This window comes from Schistocerca gregaria, chromosome 2 (genome assembly GCF_023897955.1).
Source record: "Schistocerca gregaria isolate iqSchGreg1 chromosome 2, iqSchGreg1.2, whole genome shotgun sequence".
Taxonomy (NCBI): Eukaryota; Metazoa; Arthropoda; class Insecta; order Orthoptera; family Acrididae; genus Schistocerca; species Schistocerca gregaria.
The window spans coordinates 737,615,504-737,628,119 of record NC_064921.1 but is presented as its reverse complement, the minus strand read 5'-3'; the positions used below and the strand labels follow the sequence as shown (position 1 = coordinate 737,628,119).

At 42.6% G+C, this 12,616-nt stretch overlaps 1 protein-coding gene across 4 annotated transcripts in view; it reads right to left on the bottom strand.

The window, feature by feature from the left end:
* Positions 1-11,609, bottom strand: part of LOC126334894 (WD repeat and HMG-box DNA-binding protein 1-like) — a 207,963-nt gene extending 196,354 nt beyond the window's left edge. For 2 of the 4 annotated variants that reach the window (XM_049997595.1, XM_049997598.1), the window contains exons 1-2: positions 11,183-11,482; positions 10,904-11,015 (exon numbers count right to left, since the gene is read on the bottom strand). In XM_049997595.1, the coding sequence (XP_049853552.1) occupies positions 10,904-11,015; positions 11,183-11,259 (189 nt within the window). In that variant the 5' untranslated portion in view covers positions 11,260-11,482. Of the gene's footprint in view, positions 1-10,903; positions 11,016-11,182 lie in introns of all 4 variants that reach the window. The other 2 variants (XM_049997594.1, XM_049997596.1) reach the window with 2 other exon arrangements.
* Positions 11,610-12,616: the final 1,007 nt, after the last annotated feature.

Below are 12,616 nucleotides of genomic sequence, written 5' to 3'. Positions count from 1 at the left end.
CGGCCTTGTCCATTTCTAGAAGGCAGTCCTGAGCACGAATTCCATAGGGCCTCATTGCCTGTTGCCAGTTATGAAAAAGCCTTTCCAGTGGAGGCTGCGCAACAGTATGGTAGGTGGGTGTGTATGGTGTTGACAGTGTTTTATATGTCTGGCAAACCATAAGTAGCCATCGCCTGACATGAAGTGGCGGTTCACCAACCCTCTGCACAGAGGCTTGGTATGGGGGTTGTTCTGAATGCCCCAGTGGCCAACCAAATACCTTCACAGTGATCTACATCCAACGTCTTTAAATAAGAGGGTCTCTCAGACCCACACACCGTGAACCCATAATTGAGCCAAGATCGCACAAATGCCCTGTAAAATCATGGCAGACGAGTCCTACCTGTAAAATCATGGCAGACGAGTCCTATCTGCTCCCCATGTACTGTGGCTAAGACGTTTTAAAATACTTAAAGCCTTAAGTGACCGTTTCTTTCAGGTTCTTAAGATATGGTAACCACATAAGCTTAGAGTCAGATGTGAGGCCAAGAAACCGCACTGTGTCTTTGAAGGTAAAGCCAGTGTCCCTCGTTCTCAACTCAGGCAAGTTTAAAATGAAATGAGAGTGGTTAAAAACAACACACACAGACTTCTCGGTGGAAATCTTAAAACCAATCTTCTGCGTCCATTCATCCAAATGTCGAAGAGATAGTTGCAGCTGATGTGTTGTAGTTGCGAGGCTTGAAGAACTCAGCCACAAACAAAGAACACTGGATAGAACTTTTCACTATGGACATAATGCTATTAATAGCTATGGCAAAGTGCTACCTTGTGGGAAACTGTTCTCCTGCTCTAAGCGATCAGACAGGACGTCATCAACTTTGTATCTAAAATATCGTGGCGAGAGGAAGGACTGAATAAAAAAGGGACGACAACCATGAAAATCCCATTCGTGAAGCCGCTCCAAGAAAGATGCTTCCAAGTAGTACCATAGGCTTTCTCGGTGTCAAAAAAAAAAAAAAAAAAAAAAAAAAAACAGAAGGTGATGCTGGCGTAGGAAAGCCTCCAGGAGGGCAAGGTTATCGAAGGTGGAGCGATAGCTCCTGAACTCATCCTGAAAGTGATTAAGGAGATACCTGGATTCTTAGATCCAGACCATCTGCTCCAAGGTCTTCCCCATGCGGCTCATGAGGGCAACACAATAATAGCTATATGGGCATGAACTGTCTTTCCCGGGTTTTAAAAGAGGAATTAAAATTGTCTCATACAATGAGTCGGGATGGTGACCTGATGTCCAAATGGCATTAAAAAGTGTGAGGAGGATATCATTGCTTCACCTTGTGAGGTGCCACAGATACCATAATGAATCTTTTTGTGACCAGGGGATGTGTCACGAGCTGCAGACAATGCAAAATCCAGCTCCCACATGGAAAGAGGGAAGTTGTAATAATATTCATCTGAGGTGGACTGGAAGTCCAAACTACACCTCTCAGTAACCATCCTATCCTGTTGTTGTTGTTGTCTTCAGTCCAGAGACTAGTTTGATGCAGCTCTCCATGCTACTCTATTCTCTGCAAGCTCCTTCATCTCCCAGTACCTACAGCAACCTACATCCTTCTGAATCTGTTTAGTGTATTCATCTCTTGGTCTCCCTCTACGATTTTTACCCTCCACCCTGCCCTCCAGTAGCAAATTGGAAAACCCTTGATGCCTCAGAATATGCCCTACCAACCGACTCCTTCTTCTAGTCAAGTTATGCCACAAATTCCTCTCCTCAATTCTGTTCAATAACTCCTCAGTAGTTATGCGATTTACCCGTCTAATTTTCAGCATCCTTCTGTAGCACAACATTTCGAAAGCTTCTATTCTCTTCTTGTCTAAACTATTTATCATCCACGTTTCACTTCCATACATGGCTACAGTCCATAAATACACTTTCAGAAACGACTTCCTGACACTTAAATCTGTACTCGATGTTAACAAATTTCTCTTCTTCTTAAACATTTTCCTTGCTATTGCCAGTCTACATTTTATATCCTCTCTACTTCGACCACCATCAGTTATTTTGTTCCCCAAATAGCAAAACTCATTTGCTACTTTAAGCGTCTCATTTCCTAATCTAATTCCCGCAGCATCACCCGATTTAATTCGACTACATTCCCTTATCCTCATTTTTCTTTTCTTGATGTTCATCTTATATCCTCCTTTCAAGACACTGTCCATTCCGTTCAACTGCTCTTCCAAGTCCTTTGCTGTCTCTGACAGAATTACAATGTCATCGGCGAACCTCAAAGTTTTTATTTCTTCTCCATGGATTTTAATTCCTACTCCAAATTTTTCTTTTGTTTCCTTTACTGCTTGCTCAATATACAGATTGAATAACATCGGGGAGAGGCTACAACCCTGTCTCACTCATTTCCCAACCACTGCTTCCCTTTCATGCCCCTCGACTCTCATAACTGTCATCTGGTTTCTACACAAATTGTAAATAGCATTTCGCTCCCTGTATCCCCCCCCCCCTGCCACCTTCAGAATTTGAAAGAGAGTATTCCAGACAACATTGTCAAAAGCTTTCTCTAAGACTACAAACGCTAGAAACATAGGTTTGCCTTTCGTTAATCTATCTTCTAAGATAGGTCTTGGCAACAGTTTTGCCACACGTGTTCCAACATTTCGACGGAATCCAAACTGATCTTCCCCAGGCTTCTACCAGTTTTTCCATTCGTCTGTAAAGAATTCATGTTTGTATTTTGCAGGTGTGGCTTATTAAACTGATAGTTTGGTAATTTTCACATCTGTCAACATCTGCTTTCTTTGGGATTGGTATTATTACATTCTTCTTGAAGGCTGAGGGTATTTCGCCTGTCTCATACATCTTGCTCAGTAGATGGTACAGTTTTGTTAGGCCTGGCTCATCCAAGGCTGTCAGTAGTTCTAATGGAAAGTTTACTCCAGGGGCCTTGTTTCGACTTAGGTCTTCCAGTGCCCTGTCAAACTCTTTACACAGTATCGTATCTCCTATTTCATCTACGTTCTCTTCAATTTCTGTAATATTGCCCACAAGAACATCGCCCTTGTATAGACCCTCTATATACTCCTTCCACCTTTCCACTTTCCCTTCTTCGCTTAGAACTAGGTTTCTATCTGAGCTATTGATATTCATGCAAGTAGTTCTCATTTGTCCAAAGGTCTATTTAATTTTCCTGTAGGCAGCATCTATCTTACTCCTAGTCATATGTGCCTCTACATCCTTACACTTGTCCTCTAGCCATCTCTGATGAGCCATTTTGCACTTCCTGTCGATCTCATTTTTGAGACGTTTGTATTCCTTTCTGCCTGCTTCATTTACTGCATATTTATACTTTCTCCTTTCATCAATCAAATTCAATATCTCTTTTGTTACCTAAGGATTTCTATTAGCCCTCGTCTTTTTACCTGCTTGATCCTCTGCTACCTTCACTATTTCATCTCTCAAAGCTACCCATTCTTCTTCTCCTGCATTTCTTTCGCCCATTCTTGTCAATCGTTCCCTAATGCTCTCCTTGAAGCGCTCTACAAACTCTGGTTCTTTCAGTTTATCCAGGTCCCATATCCTCAAATTCCCACCTTTTTGCAGCTTCTTCAGTTTTAATCTACAGTTCATAACCAACAGATTGTGGTCAGAGTCCGCATCTGCCCCTGGAAATTTCTTACAATTTAAAATCTGGTTCCTGAATCTCTGCCTTACCAGTATATAATCTATCTGAGACCTTCTAGAACTTCCAGGCTTCTTCCATGCATACAACCTTCTTTTATGATTCTTGAACCAAGTGTTACCTATGATTAAGTTATGCTCTGTGCAAAATTCTACCAGGGAGCTTCCTCTTTCATTCCTTATCCCCAGTCCATATTCACCTACTATGTTTCCTTCTCTTCCTTTCTCTACTATTGAAGTCCACTCACCCATGACTATTAAATTTTCACTATCGGAATGATTTCTTTTATCTCATCATACATTTCATTAACCTATTTGTCATCTGTGGAGCTAGTTTGCATATAAATTTGTACTACTGTGGTAGGCATGGGCTTCATATCTATCTTGGCCACAATAATGGGTGCACTATGCTGTTTGTAGTAGCTTACCCACATTCCTAGTTTCCTAATAATTATTAAGCCTAATCCTGCGTTACCCCTATTTGATTTTGTATTTATAACCCTGTATTCACCCGACCAGAAGTCTTCTTCCTCCTGCTACCGAACTTTGCTAATTCCCACTATATCTAACTTTAACCTATCCATTTCCCTTTTTAAATTCTCTAACCTACCTGCTCGAAAAGGGATGTGACATTCCATGCTCCAATCTGTAGAACACCAGTTTTCTTTCTCCTGATAACAATGACCTCCTGAGAAGCCCCACCTTGAGATCCGGAATATTTTACCCAAGAGTATGTCGTTATCATTTGATCATACAGTAAAGCTGCATGCCCTCAGGAAAAATTACGGCTGTAGTTTTCCCTTGCTTTCAGCCGTTTCCAGTATCAGCACAGCAACGCCGTCTTGGTTATTGTTACAAGGCCAGATCAGTCAATCATCCAGACTGTTGTCACTGCAAGTACTGAAAAGGCTGCTGCCCCTCTTCAGGAACCACACGTTTGTCTGGCCTCTCAACAGATACCCCTCCGTTGTGGTTGCACCTACGGTACGGCCATCTGTATCGCTGGGGCACGCAAGCCACCCCACCAACGGCAAGGTCCATGGTTCATGGGGGTCGTCCTATCCTATGGCACTGGCACTGGAAACCTGGATCCTGGCTGGCTGTTGCAGTAACTGTGGCAAAATACCCCCCAATAGTCTGGGAAATGTCTGGCAGATTAGTTTGGAGAGTGCCTTTCCCCATTGCAGCAACCATGAAGCACCTGCCTCCTCTCCCAGAAATTCTCCTGATGGTCTCCCACACAACGGAACTTTTGGTGGAACGATTAATGATGTTGAAGAATTGTTGCCACGACCTCTTCTTGCTCTCTTGAATAATTCGGTGACACTGTGTTGTCACCACCCAAAAGGTTACAAGATTCTCTGCAGTTGGCCGACACTTGAACCTACGCACACCTGGTCCTGATGGCAGAGTGGCATTCACCACCTGGCTGAGGTTGCCTCTTCTGTTGTCCCGTGGACTGTAGAATGGATACTGCAAAGGCATGGTGGATGATTTTGGTCATATGACCCACCCACGCCTCGACACTCGCGCAATGTTTGAACTGGGCCAACTGGCTATATAAGTGTCCAGTTGGATCTATCGAGTACCCATCGCGGCAGTTTCCTTACGGGTTCCACCCGATTGGGTAGGTGAATCCAGATCGGGAAGTAATCACTTCCATACAAGTCATCAACCACTTCCCTTTTAGCAATGGGAGGACGAGCTGGAGAGCAAAGCAAGAGATCAATGGCACAGAAGGCCCTGTTGGTGTGCAGAAGTGGGAGCTCTGTCCTGCATTTAGCAAGTATGTGCATCATGACACCAGAAGCCTCTCAGTAGCTCTACCCCTGGGGAAGGTAGCTGCAGAGCCCTAAAGCTTATTGTGCGCATTAAGGATGAAGGGGCAGGGAAGCTATGCAATAAGGTCGGTTTGGGCCTCTTCATCAAGTGCATCATGTGGGGGCAAGTGAAGGAAAAATATTGTCAATGGATGACATATGTGCACTGATACAGCATGTTCTTGTAAAGTCGTCGTAAGCGAGAAAGGCAAGGAGTGGTAGTCGGTACTGACAAAAATACCTACAACTCCTCTAGCTACCTCTCCACTCATGTCATCTTATCTGTGCATTACATAGTCTTGTAGCTCAGAGGTGTGAGATTGATGGAAATGAGTCTCCTGGAGAAACAGACGTAGTGGTCTACCCTGAGATTAGGGACGGAATTCCTCCACATGCATCCTGAACTCCTGCAAGTTCCTCTTTAGAGTGGGACCCATTTCATAAAGGTGGTTTTAAATTACCCCTATCTTTCCATCATGGAGGTGAAACACTTGTAGAATGAGGGGGAGTGGAGCGGCTGCCTAGATCCAAGGCATCTAACTTCACAAAGTCCTCCTCATCAGTCGGGTCCCAGGTTCGATTCCCGGCAGCGTCAGGAATTTTCACCTGCCTCGAGATGACTGGATGTTTGTGCTGTCCTCATCATTTCATCATCATTCATGAAAGTGGCGAGAGTGGACTGAGCAATGGTTGGGAATTTATACGGGCACTGATACCCACCCAGTTGAGTGCCCCACAAACCAAACACCATTGTCTTCATCATCCTCATCAGTCAGACGTGAAAGAATGACATCTGACATTGCTCAGGACAGCTTTTAACCAGAACATCACAAACCTTTCCCTGCATCCTGTTCCTTCAAGGGAGAGGGGGAAAGATGGGGCTGACGGCACTGTGCTTGTTGTGTGCCTTTTTGACACTCAATTGAAACTGTTGCTGGTCTTTTCTGTGGTGGCTGCTTGGACTGCTTTATCCTTACTCATTTTGCCTTGTCATGTACACATGCAAGTACAGGTGTTGGTGGTGGATAGTTGTACACTGGACGACGTCTGCGTCAAGGCGTTGACCTTAGGAACAGGTTTCTGCGCCAGGGGAGCATAAGAAGTGGTAAAGACGGGAGGTTTCATTGCCTTATATTCCTTTTTGGCTTCAGTATAGGGGATCTGCTTGGTGACTCTTAGCTCCTGAATTTTTCATTCCTCTGCAAAAACAGGGCAGTTTCAGCTCCAGACTGGGTGGCTCCCAGAGTATTTAATGCAGATCGCTGGAAATGGACCGCCCATCCCAGCTTCATGGGCTGCCTTTCCACTTTTGCCACAGGTCACTTCACCCCCGAAACTCAGCATTGTGTGACCAAAATGCTGGCATTTGTAGCATCGCATACGGTTAGGTACATAAGGCCTAACCCTAGGGTGGAGGAAACCTGCCATGATCTGGTCAGCCAACATTAGAGAATTAAAGGTCACAATGAAGGTGGCAGTCTTCTCAATTTCTCCATTATTCCTATGCATCCTTTGGTCCACATCCACTATCTCCTGCAATGATTATTCCTGTTTAAGTTTGGCTAAATTGATATCCATAATGTGATGGCATGTGACCACATCCTTGCTAGAGTTAAGGGAGTTATGCAGTACAACAGTTACATCATATTCTCCCAATTTTTTGGTCTTCGTAAGTAGTTCCACCAGCCTTGCCCCGAGTCTCGGCCGGTAGGGAACTATTCCCTGCACCTAATTAATAGACATTAGGCTTCCAGCAAGTCCTTCTAAGCCTTTAATGGATATAGATGGGGGTCACGTCCCCTCCTTCCTTTTAAAGACCAGAATAACATATTGATTTATGACTCCTTGAGCCCTGTTACTATAATTCAACTAATGCAGGTTACCAGGAGAGCTATACTCCCTAATTTGTTTGGAGGATTGGGTGTGAGTACTCCCAGGCAGTACGCCCTTCCCACTGGGAGGAGGAGAAGATGATTTCAGAGGTTCCATCTCCATCTTATGAGCAGCTAGGGAAAGATGGGTCCACTCAGACAGTGCCCCATGTGCCTGAGTAAGCCTTATACAACTGAGGTGCGGCACGTTCCCCAGAGGTGGCCCACTAATGACTATTCCACCTCAACAGCCACACATCTCGTCAGCGAGTAGTAAACCTTGAGATTGAGGGGTTTCTTACAGAGGTTTTTATCAGCCTCGTGATCCAGGCAGTCAAGCCAAGATGCCCATTCCCCACGGCACACAACATTCCACTGCCGCGCCATACAGTGGTTGTTGAAGCATGCCCAGAGTTTATGGTAACTGGAGACTGGCGGAGCTTACCAGTTCCCAGCTCAGGAACCTCGGGGTCGCCAAGCCTGTACTCAGCAAGCTATTTGTACACGTGCAGATCACTATCCCAAAACTTCTGTCACCTCAATGTATCATCACTGTGATAAACGAGTACTGAAAATCACTTTTCTACTTATCTATAACTTTCCTGTATTTTGCAGACACACACATAACAGTAATTACGTTTCACAGAAAGATATATATACATTAAAACTCACCAAGTCAATATATATAGCGGTGGTGAGTCACTAGATGAATGAAAGACCGTAATAAAGCATTCGCAGACTAGGCCTACAACTGACCCTGTGACCAAGTTCAAAAAAATGTCACACAGCACATATTCTCATACTGGAAATCAGTACTAAGCAGTCATAAACAAAAGCTTTCATCGTCAAGTGGATGCAAAGATTGTTAACACCAGAAATGGCACCTATTCCTCCAAACAGCATAGATTGTAATTATGTGAAATCATATGTCAACACAATCCTTCAGGCTGTTTCTTTGGTAAAACTCCACCATTGTTGATTATTTGCGTATTAAATTTCATGTTCTCTTTTACACCATCCAATTTACTACAACTCTGAAACCCTTACTCTTTGCCCTCCACGCAGCATCTGGACATCCATCTGTACTATATTTTCATGTCTTTTCCTCCAGCCTCATCTTCACCCTACTTTACCGTAACTCATAGCTTCACTATAAAAGCAAATATGATCTGCTTTGATGTGCTTTAACAAAAGTACTTGAGTGTCCACAGCCTTTCTTAAAAGAATACCTATCTCATTTTCTGCTGCAAATATCTTCAGACTTTTCACTGCCATTATGGTTGCTAATAATAATGGCGTGTGACGAGGGCCTCCCGGGTAGGCTGCTCGCCTGGTGCAAGTCTTTCAATTTGACTCCACTTCGGCGACTTGCGCGTCGATGGGGATGAAATGATATGAATAGGACAACGCAACACCCAGTCCCTGAGTGGAGAAAATCTCCAACCCAGCCGGGAATCGAACCCGGGCCCTGAGGATTTACAGTCCGTCGCACTGACCACTCAGCTAGCAGGAGCGAACATTATGGTTGCTGATGCTGGCAGACAGAGCGAGATCCATAGAAGTACAGCTGTCAGTATGGACTCTAAAAGTCAAACAAAAACTCTGTAGTGACAACTGTACCTCTACAAATCTTGCTCCATCTATCGCCAGCAGCAACCATCATGGCAGTGAAAAACCTGAAGATAGTCTGAGGAACGGTCCAAAGCTGGTTGCTAATGAATAAAAAAACCTGAAAATGTGCAGACTGTTTTTATTTAGTTTTTTGGAGCCTGAGGTGTCTGTAAATTCTGTTGAAACTTAATGAATCAGTATTATTTTAATTCAACCTCTAAAAATAAAAATGTCAGTACACCTACAACTGCTTTCAACAAGTGAAAAGATAATCTTTGAAAGACAAAAGGTAATGCTTCTACTGTATTCTAGTTTTGTCCTTTAATAACACCACTGATTTATGGTTACATTTATCTACAGTTTTACGCAATAATCATACATGTATACACAGTAACACCACCCTCTAACCTGACTACAGCTTTTATCAGCACAGGTGTAGCTTGGTGGCTTAGTGATATAGTGCCAAATTATGGATCTAAAGGTATTAGAATCAATTCTCACTCACACCTAGGATTTTTATATGTCACTTACAAATTCTCCCATCTCCGGCAAATCTTCCTAGGGTGTTAAATGTCGAGATGCACTGTGGTTTGGAGGCCACATTAAACTATAGGTCATCATGAAACTAGATGTGTAAGTAAGTTCAGATGTCACAGGAAGGCAACAGCATATCATCTGTTATAGCAAAGCACTGTGGTGTTCGAACCATCCTTTGGGCTGACAGCTTTACCTCTACTTCTCTCCATCATTAAACTAATTATTCCTCGATGTTTCAAGATGTGACCTATTACTGTTAACATTCCTTTAGTTGTATCATGCCAGAAATTCATTTTCTCACTAATATTACTCAGTACCTCTCAACTGCTACAGCTACACACCAGACAAATAAATTTACAAGAGACTTTCAAACACTTATCTTGGTAACATTGGTCACAGCTAGTTCTCTAATCTGAATCATACATCAAAGTAAATAAGGTGATGATTGCAACACAGTTGAAACTGGCATGTTTACTTGGCCATAAAGAAGTAATTACATTACATTAATTGTATTCCATTGATCCTATAGTAAATGGTGGCTTGGGGCACTACAATTACATATTGGACCCACCTGAAATCTTGGTTGTGGTGACACAATTGATCTGTAGCACAGGTCTAGATTAGGTTGTTAGGTGACAATATGGTAGCAAGTTGGTGAAGCCAAAAAATGTAAAAGCAGAAAATTTGGTTGTTGTAACAATACTACCAGTAACGAAGCCTAATGATTACATCTGCAGTATATTGAAAATTGCGAAAGGATGGAGTGGGAGTGACGAGGGGAAGAGGGTGGGGGAGGTGGTCCAATACGTACCTTTCACTGGCCGGAGGTGTGGAAAGAAGCCATACAGGTGCATTTAACTTAAGAAAAAACACAGCTAAATGACTTAACATTACAAAATACTATAGTATTAATTCTAAATGTAGAATAGCCAAATACTATAAATTTTAAGAGAATACAAGAATTCGCAAATATTAAGTTATTTTATTCAGTCTTACTCCATCACATTATCCACCGTACATAACATACAGGCCTAATGATCTCTGACAGGTTGTTATAAAACTAAGACGGGTTGTTGTAGTGAAGTTATTTTTAATTAGGGAAATACACAATAAAGATGGGCTATAGAAAACACAATTATCAACGTTATGTATGTAAGTACACCAAATGATCTACGTACTTTCCCTTTAAGATTTAGGGTCTACTATACCACACCAGCCTTCTAATAACGCTGATTCCTGCTTTAATGAAATGCATTAAGATATAAAGGAAATGATGAAGTTATGTCGACCGAAGACAGGAGATTGACAATTATTCTGTAATAACAGTAATGTTTCTTCAATGGAATAGAATAGAGTAAATGCTTCTCAATGCATTTCAATTGCATATTTACCTTCTGTGTGACAGCCAACGCTTTCTCACCAACACACTGTGACGTCGAGTCGTCGTCTTCAAGTCCCGCCCATATACGAACATCGCCGTCACTTCCACAAGTCAGAATGTATCTACAGAAAGAAAGAAAATCAGAACTTCAAAAACTTCATGTTAGCATTTAACACGTACTCCAGTTGCTAATATGAAAAAATATCAGTGGGTATACCAATATAATGGACTGAAATTACAATTACTATTTTCTTAATACATCCTTTCAGTTTTTTGGTACGAAACTCACTTGCCATCCTGAGAATAGCAGACGTCTGTGTGGCCATCAGCATGAGCATATCTCATCGGTCTTCTGTTGGGTGGCATCGTCGGATAATTACTTGTCTAGAAAAACTCAGGAGCTATATTTCCACTCTGAATGTTCTCTATTCACTACTTGTTCGGATAAAACCACCAAACCATCAACAATCAACAAACGCGTCACTTTCATGTACACAGGCACACATTTTGGCGGGTGTTATATCGATTATTTAACTACTGTCTTCATCGACTCGTGCTTCTCAACGAGATATAAACAGAAAATGATCACATAAAATATCCGAATGTAATAATCAAACGTGCCACTCTCCTTCTCAACCGTGTCACCAATCAACAGCTTAGAAGATTTACCCAGCACGAAGTGTGTCTGTGTAGACAACAATCCGTTCGAACATGGTGAAGCTCATAAGAGGTATATACAAGATAATTGTACCTACATTATGCACATCAGACAGTTGGAATTTCACATCCATTCTTGGTGTGACTAGCCTGTCTACTCACAGGGTCACTTTTATGTTTGAATAAAATTTACTGCATTCTGTCATCGATGTCACCGCTGGAACTACATATTCGCCGTCATTATCGCCTCAACTGCCACTGCCAACATCATCACCTGTCATCTGTATCGTCTTTGTCTCTGTCAACGCCTGTCGTTGTTATTGTTATCTTGGTGGCCATTCCCGCGGCCTCCGTCACTTTTTCTTGCATCTTCAATACATCTCGGGTGTATTAGTGTTACTATCATCAATGTGAGAGTCTGGTGTCTGTGCTTACGATGCCTCGTTTCTTCTTTCAACACTGTATGAATCTACCTCTAATCAAAGACAGTAATGGATCATTCTCTACTAGCACATCAACTGTTATCTACACACCCTTTAACTGCAACCCCACAATTACATATACCTTTACACCATAGTCATTATATCATGTAATCTTCGTTTTTCCCAGCTACCCCATCAAACGGTAGTCTCTACAGTCTTTCCCCTCACTGCTTCAGATTTATGGAATTCACCAACCATTTCTTTTGCAACTGCTGACATTGATGCATATCCAACAGTTCAACTATCAACATCGCCATTGTGTGCCACAGTCACAACCGCCCTTGTTTCACATACAGCAGTCACATCTGCACCACCAACGTCTATAGCATCATCAACACCAGCGCCAGCTTCATCGCTGATAAAACTTACCATGCTCAGGAGAAGGCAGCAAGAAATACAATCCCTCAAACCAACATCCTCACGATCATACCTCAAAATAGTTCCCATCAGAAAATGAGCGATGACACTTCATCCATCCACCGGATGTGGTCATTATGCATACAAAACCCAGATGGCTGAAGGGTCGGAACCTAGCAGCTGTGAGTCCACCTTCAAAGGGGGATGAAAGACACTAACAGAAATAC